This window comes from Rosa rugosa, chromosome 3 (assembly GCF_958449725.1).
Source record: "Rosa rugosa chromosome 3, drRosRugo1.1, whole genome shotgun sequence".
In the NCBI taxonomy this organism is placed as follows: domain Eukaryota; kingdom Viridiplantae; phylum Streptophyta; class Magnoliopsida; order Rosales; family Rosaceae; genus Rosa; species Rosa rugosa.
The window spans coordinates 36124071-36146081 of record NC_084822.1 but is presented as its reverse complement, the minus strand read 5'-3'; the positions used below and the strand labels follow the sequence as shown (position 1 = coordinate 36146081).

The window sequence follows — 22011 nt, the reverse complement described above, 5'->3', positions numbered from 1 at the left end:
TTTGTTTCTTATATATGGATCATTTCATTTGTGCGCATACATGTGCTATCAATCAATTTTGTGAGCATCCACAATTTTCTTTAGTCTTTGCAAGTTCTTTCATGATAGGAATATGATACAATAAACCAAATGGTTGATTTCTGACAGGATTTCCTTTATGGCATCTGAAACTATGCTTGATTTGGAGAAGAATACTTAAAGTTTTGCAGAGGCTCCAACTCATTATGCTCTAAAATGAGCTTCAAGTTAATCAGGCTGAATATTAAAAAACCTTCAAAATTCACTCAATGCTAAAACTTTGATCTAAAGGTTCAGTTCATTTATCTACAAATCACAAGAATGCAGGCCTTTTCCTGTTCAATTCATTTATCTGCTTCCAAGTTCCATAACAAGCCTAACTCAGTCAAAAATCCTCTCCCCAGTTGAGAAGATCAAAAACCCGATTGAGCTGAAAATGCAAAGCACCCCAGGAATCATGAAAACTGATGTCCAGCTTTCTGGACTCGAAAGATCCGAATCGTGAGCAGATCTAGAAGCTTCTAAAAGTTTCCCAGTGAGATCAACCCCAATTATCCCAGCTAATGTACCAGCTGTGTTAGACACACCCATCACAATTCCTGCATACCTTGGAGCAATGTCCATGTGATTCACTGCAAACCCAGCTCTGCCTAAAGCCAAAAACCCAAGTGCAAATGAAGAACAAATCACAGCCGCAGTTGAAGTTCTGAATTTGGGCAGTGCCATCAATGCAATAGAAGCAACCATGAACCCTAAAGTGTTCAAGAACTTTCTAGTTCTAGTCACAGACATGAGCCTCTTTGTGATTAAATAATCAGCTACAAATCCACCAATGTTTGAGAACATGAACATGTTGAAATAAGGCACCATTTTGTAAGTCCCCATTTCTTGAAGACTAAGCTTCAGGCCTTGTTCAAAGTATGTTGGAAGCCAATTCATCATGACATACAAAGCATAGTGGAAAGTGAAATTGTTCACCACAATAGCCCAAATAGGTAAGCTTTTAAAAATACTCTTCCATGGAATTTTGGTTTTTCTAGTAGAATTAGGAAATGCTCCATTTTGCTTAGACAATTGAATTGGTGGTTCACTAGCATAGTTTAACCAAAGCACTGACCAAATAGTCCCTAAAGTTGCTTCACCCAAAAACACAAATTGGGGGCTTGTCAACTTCACTAGGGTTGGAACCACAAGCATACCTGCAGCTGCACCAAGGTACATCCCAGAAGTTGTGAGGGAAACTGATCTGGACCTCTCATTTTGTGGAACCCATTGAGCGAGAACAGAGTGGATGGAAGGGAACATGAACCCCTGTGCCACACCAACAAGCAACCGAGCCAAAACCATAGTTTTGACATTTTTAGGGTCCAGAGGGACAAAAGCATATGTTAAGGACCATGAAACAAATGAGATGAGGAGAACAGACCTTCCTCCAAACTTTTGAGCTGCCCAACCTCCAGGAATTTGTGAACAGGCATAGCCATAATAGAATGTAGAGAGAATGGTGCCTTTGTTTGATTGACTTATACCGGAAGCATCTGCTGCAGCGGTGTATGCAATCGAAAATCCTACACGTTCTATGTAGCAAATGCATGTGCTGATGAAAGTTAGAGTTACAATCATGTAACGCTTCGGAAAATATTTTATCAACATACTTTGGTATGAATTAATCTGAGAAAGTAGCATAACTTTGAGCATCTAAAGTGCTTCAGAAAAGAATGGCAGCAATCTTATGCCTTCAGAAATCTAGGTAATGTGGCATTTGTAGCTGATGATCATTCATGTCAAATCCTATGACAGATGGCAGCAAATTATAAGCATGAAATTGAAACCCATGTTTTACCTACTGAAAAGAAGCTGACAATATGTGTTGGAGGCTAAACAATGTCATGCACACAATTGATCACATCAATGAAAATGTGTAAAGGGACCGTTTTTGTCAGCTTCAAAGGTGGTGTTTTGGTCATACCTCACTAACAAAAAAACAAAAAACATGTTATGAGTCCCTCTCATTTGGCTAATCAATAGGAAATCCAAATGGAAAAAGCATCCCTTTTCATTAATGCCTTTGAATTGAAACATGAAATTTAAGTTCTAAATATCTACATTTACTTACCTTATCTCGCCCATTGCCGAAATTGAAGTGATTGGCAGAAACTATAAATTCAAGTACAATTTGAGAAATCCTAAACAATCAGATAAATCATATATGAAACTGAATGATTTGTGTGGACAGTAGCTCCGATCACTTATATAACAAAATAAAACTTATATGCAATTTATTAAAAGTATTAATATTTAAAAGACAAAGAATACACGTATGCAAATTTCATTGATGGAAATACTTTCAAGGAAAATTTGAGAAAATATCTCGAATTTAGACTATTCATAACATTTAGTCAACTTGTGCGGTTTTTGGAAACATAAACACTAGAGCGAGTAACGTTCAGACCAGCTCAAGGTAATTTCGCAAACTTCCCCTACATTCTACTTAAAAATGATCAAGTGGCCGGTGAGTGTGGATGATGGTTTAGAAACTCCCCCCTTGTTTTCTTTGCAAGCCTCCATTCTTGGTGGTTGGATAGAAGAAAAGAACTTTGAAAACGCAATTCGCAATGTCAACGACCGTCAACTACCGATTCCCACGTTTGGTGATAACCGTCAGCCCCCATCTCGCGCGTTGATTCTTAACTGTTCAAATCCAACGGTGGTAGGCCAACCCAGCCGCAATTGCTGAACTTTACCACCACCCTCCCCCCGTTAACCGGTAAACAACCCAATTATCTACTCCTCCCGGCTACGTGTCAGTACACGCCGCAGTCCGTATTCACAAGGTCCACCGGATCCACCTGCAATAGCCGGTTTCCCCAAAACAACGTGCCAGTTCCCCCATTTTTCTTCCTCCATCAACCCCCTTTATTCAACGAGTCAACATCAATCCTAAAACCAGAAAAATGTATAAAAATAAATAAATAAATAAAAAATGAAAATGAAAAAGAAAGCATTTTTGAGTTTGAGAGCTTCGGAGACTTGGGCAATTCTTTTCCTCTCCTTTTCCAAATTCTCTTTCAGGGATCTTTGAAGATTTTCATCTCAGCTTACCACAGCTGTACGGCAAGTATATTTCAGCATCATCATCATCATCATGTTTTACCAACTATTTGCTCTTAATTCTATGTTTGTTACATAAGCAAAGCTTGAATCTTTGTGCTTGAAGACTTGTTCTAATTTGGTGTGTGATTCATGTTGGGTGTTTTTCATAGTGGGTTTGGGTTTTTTGTTTGTTTTGGGTTTACTTATTTGCTTAGTCTGTGGTGGTTTCTATATTTGGATTTAATTTAATTTTTTTTGGAGTTTGAATCTGGGAATTATGCTTTTTTGATTGGAAATGAAAAGCTATGTGCTTTGTATGATACAAAAATTAGAATAATGGGTTTTGAGTTGTGGTGGACTTTGGTTTGCTGAATTGGTATATGGGTTTTGTGGGTGATCTTATGAAATGTCAAAATGATCTGGATGTGCTTTTCAGGGTGTTTTTAGTTTAATATAATTTAAGACTATATAGTTGTAGCTTTTGGTTCCGTTGATTAACTGGGATATTTGATCTTACTTTTTAGCACAGCAAAGTGAGTTGAGAATTTTTCTGGTTATTTCTACTCAGGTACCCAACAAAGTGTTTGAAGAAACAACAGAAAGGGAGGATTAGTATTGAAACCATTGTGTGGTGCCGTTTGGGGTCTGTTCCTGATCTCTTTAATTGAAGCTCTTGAAGTTTGAACCACCTTTTTGTAATAAAAAAGAGGAGCGCGCTGGAGAGGGAATACTTGGGATCGAATTTTCGATCAAGGAGTGGATTATGTTTTGGAAAGAAAATGGCTGCAGGGACAGATACCCCATCTTCACTTTCCATGTTAGATGGCAGTTACAGAAAGAACGTAACTGTTACAAGGGACGAGAAATCAAATACTTTTGAGAACATGAAGCAATCCAACATCGGCAAACCTCCTAGGCATCTTTCAGCTATTAGGAACTGTGTCAGCTCTGCCCAGTTGGCTCCTGCAACTGAAGTGGTTAGTTTGCCTGTACTCAGAATTTGTCATTCATTCGTATTAAATTTGAATGGAATTTGATGTGCCTTTTCACTCTTTACGTAGGAGTTCGATAGTGGGATTGTTAGCTCAAAATCCTCGTCAGATAGTAATTCACCATTTGTACCTATTTTTCGGTCCGGAAGCTGTTCAGAGATTGGACCGAAACAATTTATGGAGGATGAGCATATCTGTATAGACAATATTCTTGAACATCTAGGATCTACTGCAGACTTTCCTTCTCCTGGAGCTTTCTATGGGGTGTGTAACTGAGTTTTTAATCAGTACAGTTCATTTTGGTTGTATAGAATTGCTATTTTAATGTTGATTAATGAAATTTGTGGTACAGTAATGTTTGGGTGCACAACTAGAACATACCATGGTCTGTTAACATTTTTGTTCTATTGTAGGTTTTTGATGGCCATGGTGGTACAGATGCAGCTTCTTATATCAGAGAGAATATTTTGAGGTTTATAGTGGAGGATTCACATTTCCCTTTTTGTGCTAAGCAAGCTATTAAGAGTGCTTTTCTAAAGGCTGACCATGCTTTTGCTGATAATGGTACTCTTGATAGTTCCTCTGGTACCACTGCACTTACTGCCCTTATCTCTGGAAGGTGAGAGTTATTATCAATCTATTGTGTCTTTTATCATCTGGTATTGGTCTTGACAAATTGCTCAGAGTAAACACTTATCATGACCTTGAAGTTACTCTACAGTGGTTGTATGTTAGTCTTCGCTGTATGACGCTCTATCTCACTCCCCAGTTGCATGTCAAACTTCTTCTTTAATTTCTCCTTGGAAACAATTAGTGAATTAAGTGGTACCAGAAATATTACGGAGCTTATGGAGTTACATGCTGGAGAATGGTTACTGTGAAAATTTGATTTATCTCAACATAATTTTATGTTATAGGCTAGTTGTATTGTGCCAAGTCCACGGGTAAACTTTCATCATCTTTCCTGTCGAGCACTCTACTTTCCACACTCTTCTTACTGTTGCCATGTCATCCAGGAATGCTTTCATGCCCTTAAATTTTCTGGCATCCATGTAGAGGCTTGAAACATGGTAATAGAAATTTGGGGTGTGAGGCAAGGGGTCACATGTGTAAACCCTTCCTTCCGTTTTGCAATGGATACAGCTATAACATAGCTTTATGGTCTTGAGTATTGACCAGGTACACTAGATAGATTTTTCTGTTAGAAAAAATGTGCTGAAGGATTCCTGTAGGTTTTCAACCACAAAGTTCCCTATGTCTATTAACTGTCTTTTTATGGATGAAACAAATGATTTACACATAATGTCTTGTTTAGGACGATGCTAGTTGCCAATGCTGGAGATTGTCGAGCTGTTCTGGGAAGAAGAGGCAGGGTGGTGGAACTTTCCAAAGACCATAAACCAAATTGTGCTTCAGAAAGAGTAAGAATTGAAGAACTGGGAGGCGTGGTGTATGATGGATACCTCAACGGCCAATTGTCAGTGGCACGAGCACTTGGAGATTGGCACATGAAAGGGTCCAAAGGTTCCTCTTGTCCCTTAAGTGCAGAACCGGAGCTTGAGGAGACAATTCTGAGTGAGGAAGATGAGTTCTTGATCATAGGTTGTGATGGACTGTGGGATGTGATGAGCAGCCAGTGTGCCGTCACAATTGCAAGGAAAGAATTGATGCTTCACAATGATCCTGAAAGATGCTCCAGAGAGCTAGTTAGAGAAGCTCTCAAGCGTGATACATGTGATAACTTGACCGTCGTAGTGGTATGCTTCTCCCCAGAACCACCGCCTCAGCTTGAGATCCCAAAGTTCAAGTTCAAGAGGAATATATCAGCAGAAGGTCTGAATCTTCTGCAGGAGGTACTAGATAGTAATGTATGACCAGATTAGATGCTCAAACATCATGTTTGTGGATGATATTGATTATGATTATTGAAGGATCAGTCTTTTTCTCTCTTTTACTTATTTCTTCATTCATAATGCCATCAACAGCCAACCATTGCTTGTAGTGGGTTCTAATTAATCTGTCTGGCTTGATTGAAATTTGTTGTACATAATAATTCTTAATAGTAAATAAATCAGTTTCTTTTTTCAAGCGTGTCGGGAATCAATTTTATATAAGAAACCAATACTCCAAGCCATGCGGGGTTGCTTTCAAACTTGATCTCAAAGTTGTCATCAATGTTTTCGAAATTTCGTGTCGGGTGCAGACACTATCAGAATGTGTTCTTTAAGGATTTTGGGCACTAGTCCTCTTGAGACTTTCCCGTACTATTTTTATTTTTAATTTGAAATGGATAAGATTACCAATCTTATCTTCATCTCTTCCCTTCCCATGTAATATCATATTTTTGGACGACCAGAAAATTTGTGGCGATGAACTGATGAGTTGTACAAGGAAGTGTTATTTCATTTAAGGAAAAAATACAGTTTTAGTCACTTAACTTTCGCTTGATTGACACTTTGGTCACTCATGTTTATAAAATCTCACTTTAGTCGCTCAACTTAACTCCGACTATCACTTTAGTCCGCCGGTGAATTTTTCTGATAAAAAAAAAGTCATATAACGCCTCACATGCCATTTTTTAAGGGTTATTTTCATCCTATAATTTCAGAAAATTTCAATCTATATTCAAATCAAATGTCTCACATCTCTTCAACAGCTTAAAATAACCCTTAAAATATGGTATGTGAGGCGTTATGTGACTTTTTTTATTGGAAAAATTCACCGGCGGACAAAAGTGATAGTCGAAATTAAAGTTGAGTGACTAAAGTGAGATTTTATAAGGGTTTTTGTCCATTTACCCCATTTCTAGGGATTTTTTTCCCACTAACCCCATTGAGTTTTTTTAATTCTCTCTTACCCAATACACTCTAAGGGAGTCTTCCCTAATACCCCATTAAGATTTTTTTTTTGTTTTTAATTTTTTTTTAATACCATTTTACCCTTCACCCCTTATTTACTTAGAGAGAGAGAGAGAGAGAGAGAGAGAGAGAGAGAGAGAGAGAGAGAGAGAGAGAGAGAGAGAACTATAGGAAACTTCGCCGGAGCCCGTCACCGGCCGCCGGAATCCGGCCAACTTTTACCGGATTCCGGTCACCGGTCGCCGGATTCCGGCCAACTTTCGCCGGAATCCGGTCACCGGCTGCCGCCCACCGGAATTTGTTGAAAATCTCACCGGAAAGTTTTTTTGCCCCCAATAGACGTCTATTGCCCTCCAATAGACGACTATCAGCCATGTATTGCCCCCCAATAGACGACTATCAGCTATGTATTGCCCCCCAGTAGACGTCTATTGCCCCCCAATAGACGTTTAGATTACCAAAATGGGAACTAATCTCCCTAAATTTAGACAAATAAAACTTTGATTACAGAAAAAAAACGAGGAGATTATATCAATTCAAAACGTCTATTGCCCCCCAGTAGACGTCTATTGCCCCCCAATAGACTTTTATTGGACGTCTATAGACATCTGTTGCCCCTTAATAAAAATGCAGTAGGTGACCTAGTTTTGTTGGATATGGAGATTCACCTCCTAGGTTACTTGTATTGACTTTTATCGTTCATTGGTACCATGACTAGAAGGACATTCTAAGCCTCCAGGGACTCGGACCAAAAAAAAAAAAAAAAAAACCAAAGGCCTGAAGGACAAAATTGGCCGGTTCCAGGACAAGTGTTCCTTGCTAATTGTACTGCTCCGCCTCCACCGCCTTCAAGCTCCAGTCTCTGTCCTCCTCCTCCATCCTCTTCACCTTCAGCTCCAACGACTTGTAACACACAAGAGACACATACAACACACACACTCAGATCTCCAAGACCATTGAAACGAAGAAGTCTCACAGTCATATCTCAATCCAAAGAGGGACGTCGAGTTTTTACACCATCGAAACGTCGTGACGGCGGACCTCGAGCTGGAGCTCCTCGACTCGGAGCCTGTGAAGCTCGTCGACCATAAACGGCAGGCCATCGTCACCGCTTTGTTCGGCGTCGTTTTGCAGTGAAACGACAAAGCGGCGTTTGAGGTCGTCGATTGGATCTGCACCATCGCCGATGTATCACCTCTGTCGACGTCATCGTCGGCCTCGTCTCGCCGCCGGCCATCTAGACCAGAGTCCGGAGCTGAAGGCCGTGCGCTGGCGTGAGAGAGAGCGAGAGAGAGAGAGAGAGGAGGCAGAAGAAATCGCTGGTGAGGGAGGAGAGAGAGAGAGAGCGAGAGAGAGAGAAAGAGATAGGAAGGAGGGGTATTTGTAATTCATTAATTACATCGAGGGTAAAATTGTCATTTTATCTTAAATTGTGATAGTGGGAATATAATTTTGTTGTTGGGGTAAGTGGGATAGTTTTAGTCTATTTTGGTGCTTTGGGTCAAGGACCTATTTTATAAACATAAGTGACCAAAGTGTAGATCAAGCGAAAATTGAGTGATTAAAACTGTATTTTTTCCTTCATTTAAAGAGATGAGAAAAAACTATTGATTTTCTGAAAACAGTTGCCAGTAATATGAAGTCTCATGTTTTTGGGATACAAATATAATGTATTATGCAGGAAGAAATTGAAAAAACATGGTTACGTCAACTCATTCATATTTCTTTCTGGGTAAAACGTACTATAGATTAACAATGTAACAGAAATTATTTTAAAAACTTGCCTACTGTAATACCTCTTTTAATGGAAGTTCAAGGTCTTGATTGTGCTGTGAAGTACAGGGATAGACTAACAGCCTCTCGTTGGTGAACAAAATTTGCTGGCGGTGTACAAATGAGAAAACAATATAGACCTAAGAACCGTCTAAATGTAATTCACAAGCAACTTGTCTCGCCGTTTTATCGAATTACGATCATTCTTATGAACACTCAACTCTTTGTCGTTTTCCTGAATTACGATCACTTTCTTTATGCATTTCCCCATTCTCATGAGTGCTATCGTTCTTTCTCTTAGTGTCCTCACGCTTGAATGTCCACCCAAGAAAATCGGTCTCAGACTCCGTGAATAAAGAGGTGGGAGTTGTTCTGTAGAATGATATTGGAGCCTGCTTTACCCGCCGTCTCATCTGCAATAGAGTCAAAGCAATTACTAAATCAAGTTATCAAGGACTACACATTGCCTACTGTAAAGCCCCTATTCTTTTTTCTTCTAGGCTAGGACCCGAAGGAAAAGTTAACAGCACGACAGAAGTAATCAGTGCAGTTACTGTCCTACAATAGTCTAGAGGAAAACAGGCAGCCTGAAGTTCGGATGAACTAATGCATGGGTGGAACTGACAATCACAGCGGAAATATACCAGAGCTATTCTGCTGAGATCCAAAGCAATAAGTAGGCCACAGTAAATCCTAATAAGATCAGTTTTCCTTATCTTGAGTGAGGAAGGAGGGATTTGAACTACAGACCTTGCCCAATTTTGTGGATTAGAAATACCACTAGATCAATAGCTAGTTGGTACAAAAGCATCAAATTAATTGCACAAGGCATAAGTCAAACCAACTTATGATTTTGCGATGCAAGCACATATCCTATTTCTTCTATAATATTGTTACTAAGATACCCTATATTCTTGCGATTTGATCGAATTGCCCACAATACCCTCTCAATATAATGAATAATTTATGTATTAAAGATAGCATGAAAGAAAATAAAAAAAATAAAAAAGTCCAAAAGGTGTGTAGATTGACTTTTAAGGTGTGTTAAAAACTCCCTCTATTTATTCTTTAAAAGGTCAATTTCATGAATGCTATAAAATTCTACTGCATTACTGCATGAATTCTTAGAATCAATATATACCTCTTCTCCAAATATTGTTGCATACGAACCCGAGCTGAAATCTCCAACAGAAATTTCAGTGGTTTTGGCTCTGACTGTCAAATCATTCTCAAGTGACACCACAAACCTAATAGCCAAGAAACAATGATATCAAGAAAGATCAAGGGCATGATGGCAATACAAAAATCATGCAAGATAAGGACTGAAGCATGAACCTTGCAACATGTGGGCAGTAATGGTGACGGAGGGTATCAATCTCCCAGAGTGAACTTCCTGTATGAAAGGGCTTTTATCAGTACAATTGCAAGTGTGTTTGTTGATGTCAAATCAGATGTGAGACGAGTAACAATCCATGGGTTACATCAGGATTTGGCATGCAGTATAAGATTATCAGAGGAGGGAAAGAGGCGGGAACTTACTCATGGCATTTGATTTCTTAGGATCACTTTGTTCATTATCAAAAGGATCAATAACTGGTTTTCTGAGCGACTGATCTGTTGCATCAGTACCATTGGCATCTGCACCTTCAGGAGTACTTATCTCTGCTTCTGGATCAACTTCCACAGTTTTTTCATCACCTTGCTGCACAAAATGAGTTCAGAAAATTGCTGTTTAACAGTAAGAGGCAAATATATATAAAGGTATTATAATCACAAGGAAATAAATTACACCCAAGAAAGTGAAAAGTAGATCAGTCAAATAGTGAAGTTCATAGCTCTTCCAAAATTTGCCTTCCCCCATAGTGAATGTTAAAGAGAATTACTACTGCGATATCTATATAATTGTTTCACCATAAACATGTCTAGTGAATATTTCTTTTCAGAAATCACAGTATTTATGTGGATTCTTGTCATAACCCATCAATTTTTATCTACAGCGAAGATAAAAGACAAATAAAAAGGGAATTCAGAGATTGTTGACTACTAACGAATATGTTGACAAGACTACTTATCATACAGCACAGCTGGATTGCTTGCATTCACAACAAGAGGAAACTGAATACATTCAAAGAGGACCAAAGAAAGATTTTATAGTTACCCGATTCACCAAACAGTTGATTGAAGGGTGTCTCCGTAGAAGATTATGGATCAACGCAATAATAACCAAGGCTCCAAAAGGAGGAACTGAAAGTGACAGCCTACTCAATTTCTTAGCAAAAGCAGCAGCCAAATATGCAGGAAGAAGTGATGACTTTAAGCAAGAATCAAGAAGCTGCAAAAGTCAATAGCATAAATAATCAATGATTATCACAAACACTTAAGCTGGCTATTCACTTTCAATTCTAACTTCGGCCTTCTTTATCAATACTCAAAACTCAACTAATTTGTCAAACCCCATATAAGTTTTCTTAGTGAAAGTGAGAATTATGAATTGAGTAGTGATGCAGTTGGTGTGGAATATATATGAAAGATATATCATATAACTAGTCTACCAAATAACCGTGTCCGATTGAAAATAAGAATACTCTAAATAATTAAGATGACAGATATCTCAGTACTTAATATAATATTTTTAAGATTCACTTTCCATTTTGATTGCTGGAAACATCACTAAGCATGCCATGTGCATGCATATATACACTTATTAGATGTATACACCTTGAATTACATAACTTTAGATTCAGGTGATTGTTGATGCAGTAGTGATTAACATTACCTGAAAAAACTTTGATCGATGTTTAGCCATAAAAATTGAAGGAATCAGCAATGCGTAAAGTTTCTCATAGAAGTTGGGGTACTCTAAACCATATTTTGTCATAATGATGAAGAGACTGCTAAGAGCCATGACGCTGATAACACCACCAATGTCATATGATCTAGTTAAGAAGTCACTGTACGTCATCAAAATGAATGAAATGTAGGCAAACAATTAGGTTCATCAAAAAGAAAAAAAGACGAAAAAAATTGAAACTATTTTAGCATGTAGCAATACCATAACACAACGGGGTTTGATATATAAGGAATGACTGCCTGATGAAGGCTGGCAAGAACCTGAGCACAAAAGGAAGCCAGGTCAGAATATGATGAAGCATGAGAATCAAAAACTATTTATCATCAATGTAAAATAAAACAATTGAAAAGGCAAGCACCAAAACACAAAATAATGTCTAGATCAAACAAAAAACAACATGAAAATAACCTCTAAAATGCAATTTTGAGGCTTCTCTGTCTATTGGCACTTTTTAAAGATGTTTGCTTTATTATCTATGACGAGATATAAAAAATATTATGCACACAACTTTAGCCAACACTGCTATGGCTAGAGTCCACAGGAAGAGTAACAGAATGGAGATAGCATCAAGCCAATCAAATCATCAAGACAGTAAAGTAAACAATTCATTTATGTTTAGACGGCACAACAGGGAAAAGAGTTTATCTTACCTCCTTGTACACATCAAGAGGAAGTGGTAACCTTAGAAATGATAACCATGCTTTAGTAAATTTTAATTTCATCTTTTTGACAATATTAGCTGCAGACAACGCCTGCATTGTGAAAACAAAAGGAATATGATACCATGCTCATAAGGCAAAATACAGAGGACTATCTAGTCATGTACTATAAACTGATGAAACCATTTCAATAGCTGAATTGACACATCTTTGTCAGTAGATATTGATAACTTACCTTATCGTTATCTTTCTCAGTCTTCTTTTTATCTTTTGCTTTCTGGCTCTCAGAATGCTCTTCAGATTCACCTGCAAACAAAAATGGCAATGAGAGATGAAATAAGCAAACATAAAATTATAATTGATCACATGATTATCACAAATAAAAGTAAACGAACAGTTAAGTACTGACTGTTAGAGAAGGGAACACTTACTTGATCCACTCCACATGTCATAATCAGTTTTTTCAACTGAACCTTCAAAAGCGGGGATATGCGACATAATGTAATGAATATTGCGAATTAATTGCTCCATGCTGCAAGAAAGTAAACAAATCTAAGAATTCTAAAGCTAACAAGATGCAGCATCAACTTATTAAGGAATCTAACACCTTTGCCAATTAAACAATAATTCATGACCTCCAACATAAAATAATTAGAAAACACAAATGACAATAGGCTTGGAGAAAGAAGATCCCAATATTAAAGGAGGCATACAAGGAAAAAAGTCGGTGTTACTAGTTTTAATTCTAAGAAGGTAGAAAACCATGATTTGTATACGGTATCAACCATTCTTCTACAAAGTGGCATCAACAACTTGCAGATTCAGAATCTAGCACAAAGATTTAAAGTAGTATTGTTCAAGAACTTTATTATATTAAATGGAGACCCAGAAAAAAAATTACAGAAGTCTATGGTTCTGCATTAAGCTCATATATCTCTTAACAAGGAAAAAGAGCCAACAGAATAAGAGAATAGAATTTTCTTTTAAACATGACAACAATGTGAAACACACCAACCTTTCACTAGGATGACTCCCGTTGTTACCATCTGCATTCAGATTTCTATCCTCTACAGTGTAGGTACAAACCAATAAGCCAGGGATAAGTAGGAAAAAGTAAATAGAAAAGCCTTTTGCAAAGATTCACAGGAGAAAGTACCAGAAAGGCCTTTTGCATCTAGAGTTCTTGCAAGTTTTTCCAAGCTAATGTAGGTAAAATAACTGCAGCAAACAGACACAACGGTCACAATTTGAAAATCATCCATATAAATACAGAAGTCTCTCAGAGCACAACTCAAGTTTCAAAACAAATGGAGCCAGAAAATAAATACTATCCAATACCACAAGGACATGAAATGATGTACACCGACTTTGTTCTATTGGCAATACTATTGCATGATCCAATATAAAGAAGATGTGAACCATTGTGTAAACAGTTTACATAGAACCACATTTTCAACACCTGACAAAGAACTAAATAAAGCAATCTGAGCTCAGTTTTATGAGTCCTAACAACAATGTGACCTTACCGGACATCAATGTACTTGAAATACTTTGATGCAAGCAAGTCTACCAAGAAATTCGGCGACGTTGTAGAGTACACCTAGTGATAACCACAGAAATATCATAAACATCTCTTCAAATAGCAATAAAGGAAAATCAAAGCCTGATCAAGTCAATAGAGAAAACCATAACTTACAATGCTACGAAGAAACCTATGGAATATAGCAGAGTGAAACTTTCCCCCATTTCCCAACTTCACAAACTCCATCAGTGTATCCAACACCACCTCCTGATAGCATTTAATTTCAAATTGGAAGACTATCCACAGCTATAATTACCTGAATTCTATAAATTAAAAACGAACCTTGAGAGTTTCATCGGATTCCGGCGAGAGCAGGAGCTGGATGAGCGACTCGACGAGCTCGTCGAACTTGGAGCGGAGCCAGGTGCGGTATATGAACTCGGGGTCGTCGTCCTGGGAGTGATTGGGCTTGGAAGAAGAAGAAGGGAGTTCAGGCAAGACGGGAGTGAAGAAGGCTTGGATGGAGAGGAGGGATTCGACGACGTACTGAGGCGGCGAGGTTGGGGTGACGTAGGAGAGGAGCTTGGGGAGGTTGTTGATGTGGGTTCTGGAGGAGAGGAGGTCGTGGCCTAGGGCTCGGAGGTCGGAAAGCTTCGTGGTTTTCTGCTTCTGCTTTTGCTTCTTCGACAGAATGGAGGCCATGGTTGCTCGGCGGGAACGGAACTGAAAAGAGAGAGAGAGGGTATAGGGGTTTAGGTTTATCGAACCAAGGTGCAACGACCTCGTTTTGACATGTGAAAAATAGGCTCTCTTTTTTTTTTTTTTTTATCAAATTACGACACATTTAGTAACCAGTATAAGAATAGTAAGAAAAATGATTTCAATAAATAATTTTCTCTGATTTTTTTTTCTTATAAAAAAAGACTACAACAATAAACTAAATACAATATCTTCTAAGGCATCATGTGTCAAACAAGTCAAAATTTAAAGCTGATAGAGCAGACAGAGGAAGGTCATGTTGTCAAATTTGATTGTCTTCAAGCAAGTGTCTATAATTTGTCAATGCATCTGCCATAAAGTTTGCTTCTTGAAAGATATGGTGAAAAGAACATGAAGAGAATAAATCTTTGAACTTGAGAATGTTCTGGATAACTGTTTCAATTATAAGTTTTGAATCTCCTTCCACTTGAATATGCTGAAGACCGACATTTTCTGCTTGAAAAGAGTACTCTCTTAAAGCCAATGCTTCGGCAAGAGGAACCGTTAATCTTCCGATATTTCTGGCCCCGGCAAGGACAAGTGACCCTTCTTCATATGTGATAACAAGATTCAAAAGGCTCCTTGTTGACTTTATCTGAGTTTAGCAACACAAAGTGCAATAAAACCATCTCATTTCACATTCTCAAAAAAAAAAAACTATCTCATTTCAACCCCGACACGTTTAAAAGTTTATTCAAATTCATCTCTTCTCCATTTCATGTAGATAGACATACCATTAGGCTCGACCGCATAATTAGCTCCAAATAATCACTAAATGACAATTTGACTAGCCATTTTAGCCCTAAAAATGACTAACTTTGAACGAAAATGAAGTTACGGAACATGTTTTACACAGTTTACACTATGTATTCCAATAATCAAGTGGCATATGAGTCCCAGTTTGGGAGAGTTTTCCCTTTGGTATATAACTAGCGATCTATTAGACCAAAATGAAGAACCAAGAAAGATCAATCACAAGAAAGTTCATTTCACATTCTAATATTTTGTACGCTTTTGATGTGTATCTATATCATATATCAAGATATCATACAAAGATTAGAGCTACATGCTTCTTCAGAAGGAAACAAAACTACAATGCAATCCTCCAAAACTAACAAGAATCAGAGCATCTTCTTTCTTGTTCGTGAAGATCAACAAGTAGGCATAAGTTTGTAGAACTTTCAAACAGAACGCATTGTACACAAATGAAGACTACCACCTTGAAGACGGCATGTGTGTGAAGCCTACTACTTGTTGGACGTGGTATCTCGATTAAGTTCCTCAGGAACTCAAACTACAGTAGATATCGCCAGCTGCAAAACTCAACTCACGAAAAATGTACTCAGCGCCTCTTCTAGGTTTACCTAATATCAATCATCTATTTGTATGAGTTGCCCTTGTGCTTCGAGATCATATGTATTGCTTAAACCTCAATGTTGAACCTTCGAAAATACATTTTCTCCTTGTGAAATCTGTTAATTACAGGAAGAGGAGACTCTCAGATACTATTCATTGATAGAACTTTTCAACTTTGACCAGAAATTAAGAGAAGCTATTTATGCTATCCAAAATATGAACTTGGGCCAACAACCTTTGCATTTTTTTTTTTTTGAAAAGACAACCTTTGCATTTTGAAGCACAGATATTGGAGCATCTTACATAAAACTAACCTTTGCATCAAGAATCATCAACTCCAAGCTGCTTCAGAGAACCTGGACCAACAAGGAATATACGTTGTGGGTTTTGGTGTCGGAAAACAACTACTCCTTTGTAGGCTGTCCTTGGTATACCATCCTGAATGAAGAAATTAACATCTGGATTTAAAACTATGCCTTTGATTTATTATTATCTCTACAGCTACTTGTAAAATTGATGGAAAATCATTTGATTTAAAACAGAAATGACCTTCCACTCTTCAAAAATTCCAAACTCATGTGCAATGCGTTCAAAGTCTTGCTGGTCATTGTACTGTATACGAACATCACCAGCCATATTGCGTGCCTTCAGTACAAGATCAGCTCCATGGACAGGTTTAGCCTTTTTCACAATCTCAGCAAAATGCTTTATATACTTGTCCTACACACACATTGAAAATATATAGTGACTATAGATATAATAAAGCAACTTTCCATCCAAATGAATTAAGGCATACACACCTCCATCAGGTAGCTCAAATCCATTGATTTCCAGTCAACCTTTGGGAAGGAAAATGAAGAAAAAGAAAACTCAATATGAGAATGTAGAATAGACAAAAGGACAAACTTCGACTAGATGAAATAATACAGAAGAGAGATTGGTAATTACAGGGACATCATTCAGCTTGATTGGCTCAAGATATTGTTTGAAATACTGTCCCAGACTAGAACCCTGCAGAAAATCACAAAAATGTGAGAACTTAGACATGACAAATTTTAGAGAGCTTACTAGCGCTACATGCTGAAGCCTTTTAATTGAACTTCCATTGCCGTTTACTTGATAATATTACTCAGATTAATTTGATTGGAGTTTAAAAGTTGGATTTTTTTTTCCATTTTAATAAACTGTTTTCTGAAATAAGTTGGAGTTCAATTGTAAGTTTATAACTCAGAAGTTGGTTTAAGAAGTTAATCCTCTAACAATTTTTGCAGTTTCAAGGAACAAAGAACCAGTTTAGGATCAGATTCGCTAGCATCACTGATAGATATCAAGTAAAATCAAAGTAGAATTCCATATCAATGTAAAAATAAAATTTAGTTAACTAGGTTAATAAAATTATAACTAACATAATATGAATAGATAAATATAATACGAAGAATCAATACACTTAAACTCACATTTACCAAAGAAATACACTTATTCACTGAATTGTACAGAAACTAACTATAACCCGAGGTCGGGAGATAAAATGAGAAAGAAAAGGTAAGAATGCATACATGTTCCCCAAAGTTATATGTTCTGCACACTTCTGGACGAAGAAATTGTCGACCTTTGTGATTCTCTTGTAACCTCAACCAGTCATCCCAGTAAGTGAACCATAGTGAAAGAAAGCATTTTGGAAGAAATGTGAAAGGCAGGGAAAAGATAAACAAAACAAAATTAACTACAATAACAAGGATATGCCTTTGGCCACTTCGGTGATAGCTCATCCCATGTAGATCTAGTCAGCATCCACCCAAGTCCAGGAAAGAAATCAGATCTATAAAGTGCTTCTGCACAGTGGATGAAATAACAGATTTAGAGAACATAATAGCTCTCATAGTTTCAATCTCTGATAGTTAATATCTTGTGTCCAAGCATTTGCAGACATTGTCTGTGATGCTTGTGCTTGGTGGTAAGCTGATTGTAAATAACATAAATAGAATAACATTGCACACCGAGGTTGCGGATAGTAAACATATAGCCAGAATGTTCAATTAATTGATAAATCATAAGTTGATCGGAGCTAGACGTAAAAATCATGGCCAAAAGGTAAATTTTGGATCTATATGTTTTAAGCCTACTGGCCCAGGAGCCTAAGTAAACCAGTTGTTTACCCAAATAGGCATCAGTTCTCCCACAGAATGAAATATATATATATATATATAATAAAATTCTACGAAGTTTCCAGTGTAAGAACACAACAAAAGGGGTGATGGTGGCAGGCAGAGATATTATTAAATTGATCCAGCTGTTTGAAAATAAAAGCTGCATTAAGTTTGAATTCAATATGAGAAAGATAAACCAAAAAGATTGAAGATAGCTCACCTGGATCATGCACAAACTGCTTTTGTCCATTGTCATTCCATGAGGAAACAGCCATGATAGACCTACCACAATTGGATATCAATAAAGTGCAAGGAATAAAAAAAGTTAAGAGTTCCTGCCTTCTAGACAAACAATCTAAGATATATAAGTAATTGAGCTATAAGACTTTAAATTCATCCGAAAGACATACTTATCCTTATCAAGGAGATCGGTGGCAGCCTCAAAGTAATCAAAAAAATCGGGAGCAATTTCCATATCATCTGAGCACAAATATGATGGGTTTATATCAGCTAGAACACTTAAATTTTTGTTATAAAATAGGACAGAAAGAAAAATTAGCAAGACAGTCCAAGGAACACCATTTTCACCTTCGAGTATGATTACTCGGCTGAACTTATGCTTGTAGAACAATCCATCCAGTGCCCATTTGTAATGATCTAAACAAACAGGGATGTAGCAAATGAAGCTAATAGATGACTAGATGTAAAATAGACAAATTAAAGAATCCTTACTTGCAATTTTGTAGTATGCAATCAATTCCCCTGGTCTATCAGGTTGAACTGGTTTATAATCCAAATGCTGCGATAAATTGAAGTTGGAGTTAACGCAGTGTGTTTCAAATATCAAGAATGTTTTCCAATGACACGCATTGTATTACAAACATACAACTTACCTGCATATACGTGAGCTGTTCATAGCTCAAAGCCTTATCTTTGACACCCGGATCAGATCCATCCTGAGAAAAACAAAGCTTTTATGTTTATCTATTGATTCCCTCCTAGCTAAAGAATGATAAGTGTCTATCATGATAATGTTTTACACAAGAAAGTACATAGATACCTGGGAGACAAATAGAGGAAACTTCGTGGCAACAGAATTCTGGTATCTAAATAATTGAATTAGGCCAGTGGTCAGCTGAATGGTGCACAAATTAAAAGAATGTACGGGAACAGACTGTAAACACAATACTTAATTTTTTTTTTCTTTTATACGAGAACAATAAACTTACTTTAATACAGACTTAATGGTCCTTTCCAGATAGTCAGCACGATTGCATGCCATAATTACAACTGCTGCCACTGGCACCTGACAAGTTCATCCAAAATAACAGTTAGTATAATTACCAGTCACAATTTTTAAGAGAGAAAGCTGAAAAGTAACGCATCTAGCCCCACCTGTTCTTTGTTAATCAACCGTTCAACACCTTTCCCTGAAAATTTGACAAAAGGAATATCCTAAGTTCTTAGGTACATATAGTCAAAGAAAAGTGAGTGCTGTGGAGTGTACCTAGCAGCTAAATATGCTAAAATGACAATAAAGTAAGGTACCAAAACACTTGCAGCACAAGAATACATTGTAGATGATGGTATATGTGTTTGGAAAATCAGAATGTAGTAATACTAATTAAAGCAAGCAAACTGTAAGAAAGTTAAACCCAGAGTAAATTGACTATGGATCAGAACGGTAACCGAAATCTTTATGGAGGACAACATTATGGTAACTTACAGTATGAGTAAAAGCAAAACAGTAAGGCACACTACCATTAACTTGTAGTTCCATCCCGAGACAATAATTAAGCATGTCTAACATTTTCTCACATAAGTACATTTGGAAACAACCAGTAAGAGGTGTGGTTTTCAAAAATAAAGCAAACAAAAGACTTTCCAAAATTACTTCCACTCACCATCTCTCCTGGTGGAAGATGGAGAGACTTAAATGTTAAAACTGTAAATAAAAGTTAATCATGTAAAACTATTTTATGGCAACACTAGGTCTCTTGGTAGATGAATTTTTCCTGTCCTTGATCCAGCTAAAAACATAAGTCTTCGTGATACCCCTTCAATTCAGTATCTAAGTTCTATTCATTTATATAAAATAAATAAATCACCTTTTTATGCACAATATAAATATCGCTTGTTAATCAATTATTGTTTCCTATAAAAAAAACATACAACTTAAACCACATAACTATATCCACTTATTAAGGTTTTACTTATCCTGAAATTACCAAAGACCAAAAAATGTGACTACGTGTACTCCATGGAAGCATATAAGATATTCCAAGAGTACAAAATAAAAACTGCAAGCACTTTCTGTATATCATATTAGAAAAGGATGCTGATAAGGAGTTAAGGGACTCACTTTCAAGTTCTTGAACAAGGGCCTTCAGTTGTCCACACTCTTGCTCTAGCTGTTCCTTTTGTTCTACAATTGAGTCTAGTGTCAGAAGTTTATAGATAAAGAAGCCAATAAGTGGCTAAGCATCTCATTGTTTGCTTTTAAGCCACTGAGTAAAAACCTCTTTTCTTATATATTTCCAACCAAAGAATCTGTGAGAAGCCACCATCACATATCAAGAAACAATAGTAACCTTCTAATGGGGTGTAAATCCTTCAAAATATTCAAGCAACAAATAACACAGTTCCTTGGACCAACCCACTTCACCTCCAATAACCATGTTTAAACTTTTTAAATATGACAGTAAAATACAGTCAAGACTAGATCTCACAAGAAAATGCAGACATTATAAATGGCGAAACTTGTCAAAATATTGCCAACAAAGTTTGATAAATTTTTAAACAAACTCATTTAGTGCAGGAGTGAAGATAGGTTGCTTGAGCACCTTTTCTTTTTTGTAAATGAAAACTCCTAATAGAAAAGTATGTTTGAAATGAACATATAAAAATCCCCATGTGGTAGAAATACATAATACCTTTCATGGTTTCAATTTGCCCTTGTTGCAAGCTTATTTGATCAATTAGTGATCTCAACTGAGATGTACACTGGTTCTCCGACTCTATCTGTCACATAAATGAGGTTTCTTTAGGAAAAAAGAAGATACAAATTTATTATCTCAACTAAGCCAAAAAGCAAACAAACAAAAACCAAAAGACCACGAAGCTTCCGTTCCATCAACGAGTTAAAAATCAAGGAAGGGAGTGGCTGTGGTGACTAGAACGGCAACGCTTTTGTGAAGCCAGCAGATTGAATTAAGGATATAAGTTCATCCAGAGCAAATGTATATCTCAAAGTAACATTAACAAAGTAAACAAACGCTAAAAATCAATTTATTGAAAATATAGAGTTGCTTTCTGATGACTGCATCAACCTAATAAGGACAACTTTTGGTCAAATACACCATTAACTAAGCCAAAATCCTGTGATTTTGATCCTGGAAAGTAATGCCAGCTCTCATTCTCAAAATTTCAGCTAAGAAATGACGAATGAGCTAAATTAAACTGATATCTGTAGCCAATTCGTATTTCTCATCAAATTAAGAGAGCAAAATCGAAGCAGGAGTGATCAGAAAGACTTACCGCATCGGCGAGGCGATCAGCATACTGTGATTGCGTCGCGAAAAGCCGAACCTAACCAAAAAAAAAAAAAAAAATTGATCAGTCATTTTGAGGTGCGGCATTTCAAAGTTTCAAGCATTTGAAAATGAAGTAAATTAAGAGAGAATTAGGGACCTGGATATAGATGAAGGCGGCAGCTGCGAGAAGTAGGAGGAAGCGAAAATCGCAGAGAAAATTCTTCATGTTTGTTTGGTTTGGGGGAGCTCCGATCTCTGGATTTGAATATGAAATCGATCGAGTCTACTTACTGGGGGCCATAATTGCGCTTTTAGTCAAGTTCCCATGACTTCGCCGTCTGTTCTTCTTCATGAGAAATATGGGCCTTCTCCAAGAAAGAAATGTAATTTTGCTTCAGGCCCAGTAGACAGTCTTGTTTTGGGCCTTTTAATTGGGCTGGGCGGGTTTTG

At 37.2% G+C, this 22011-nt stretch overlaps 4 protein-coding genes across 6 annotated transcripts; 1 reads left to right on the top strand and 3 right to left on the bottom strand.

Moving 5' to 3' along the window:
• Positions 1 to 92: 92 nt before the first annotated feature.
• Positions 93 to 1712, bottom strand: LOC133741487 (probable anion transporter 5). Its single transcript, XM_062169383.1, has one exon. The coding sequence runs from the start codon at positions 1702 to 1704 to the stop codon at positions 400 to 402; it is 1305 nt and encodes a 434-aa protein (XP_062025367.1). The 5' UTR covers positions 1705 to 1712; the 3' UTR covers positions 93 to 399.
• Positions 1713 to 2974: 1262 nt separating this feature from the next.
• LOC133736280 (probable protein phosphatase 2C 27) lies at positions 2975 to 6057 on the top strand. 3 transcript variants are annotated; one of them, XM_062163727.1, is made up of 5 exons: positions 2975 to 3127; positions 3680 to 4088; positions 4173 to 4367; positions 4517 to 4722; positions 5419 to 6057. In XM_062163727.1, the coding sequence occupies exons 2-5, from the start codon at positions 3891 to 3893 to the stop codon at positions 5975 to 5977; spliced, it is 1158 nt and encodes a 385-aa protein (XP_062019711.1). In that variant the 5' UTR covers positions 2975 to 3127; positions 3680 to 3890; the 3' UTR covers positions 5978 to 6057. The 3 variants fall into 3 exon arrangements, with proteins under 3 accessions (XP_062019711.1, XP_062019710.1, XP_062019712.1); XM_062163726.1 differs by having other exon boundaries at positions 2982 to 3136; XM_062163728.1 differs by having other exon boundaries at positions 3098 to 3250.
• A 2592-nt stretch (positions 6058 to 8649) lies between these two features.
• On the bottom strand, positions 8650 to 14522 carry LOC133736817 (protein NUCLEOLAR COMPLEX ASSOCIATED 4). Its single transcript, XM_062164412.1, has 15 exons — positions 14109 to 14522; positions 13941 to 14033; positions 13771 to 13844; positions 13401 to 13462; positions 13260 to 13311; positions 12676 to 12776; positions 12480 to 12550; positions 12236 to 12337; positions 11787 to 11845; positions 11511 to 11685; positions 10893 to 11066; positions 10274 to 10436; positions 10070 to 10127; positions 9876 to 9981; positions 8650 to 9147 (listed from the first exon to the last, which is right to left on the bottom strand). Exons 1-15 carry the CDS (start codon positions 14466 to 14468, stop codon positions 8941 to 8943), a joined length of 1857 nt encoding a protein of 618 aa, XP_062020396.1. The 5' UTR covers positions 14469 to 14522; the 3' UTR covers positions 8650 to 8940.
• Positions 14523 to 15476: 954 nt separating this feature from the next.
• On the bottom strand, positions 15477 to 21893 carry LOC133740089 (alpha-1,3-mannosyl-glycoprotein 2-beta-N-acetylglucosaminyltransferase). The gene is made up of 19 exons (XM_062167947.1): positions 21719 to 21893; positions 21566 to 21616; positions 20962 to 21049; positions 20391 to 20453; positions 19424 to 19458; positions 19258 to 19334; positions 19089 to 19134; positions 18922 to 18984; positions 18761 to 18827; positions 18617 to 18685; positions 18439 to 18508; positions 18249 to 18310; positions 17624 to 17713; positions 17438 to 17532; positions 16830 to 16892; positions 16682 to 16720; positions 16431 to 16601; positions 16196 to 16319; positions 15477 to 15997 (listed from the first exon to the last, which is right to left on the bottom strand). The coding sequence occupies exons 1-18, from the start codon at positions 21785 to 21787 to the stop codon at positions 16203 to 16205; spliced, it is 1335 nt and encodes a 444-aa protein (XP_062023931.1). The 5' UTR covers positions 21788 to 21893; the 3' UTR covers positions 15477 to 15997; positions 16196 to 16202.
• Between the last annotated feature and the right edge of the window lie 118 nt (positions 21894 to 22011).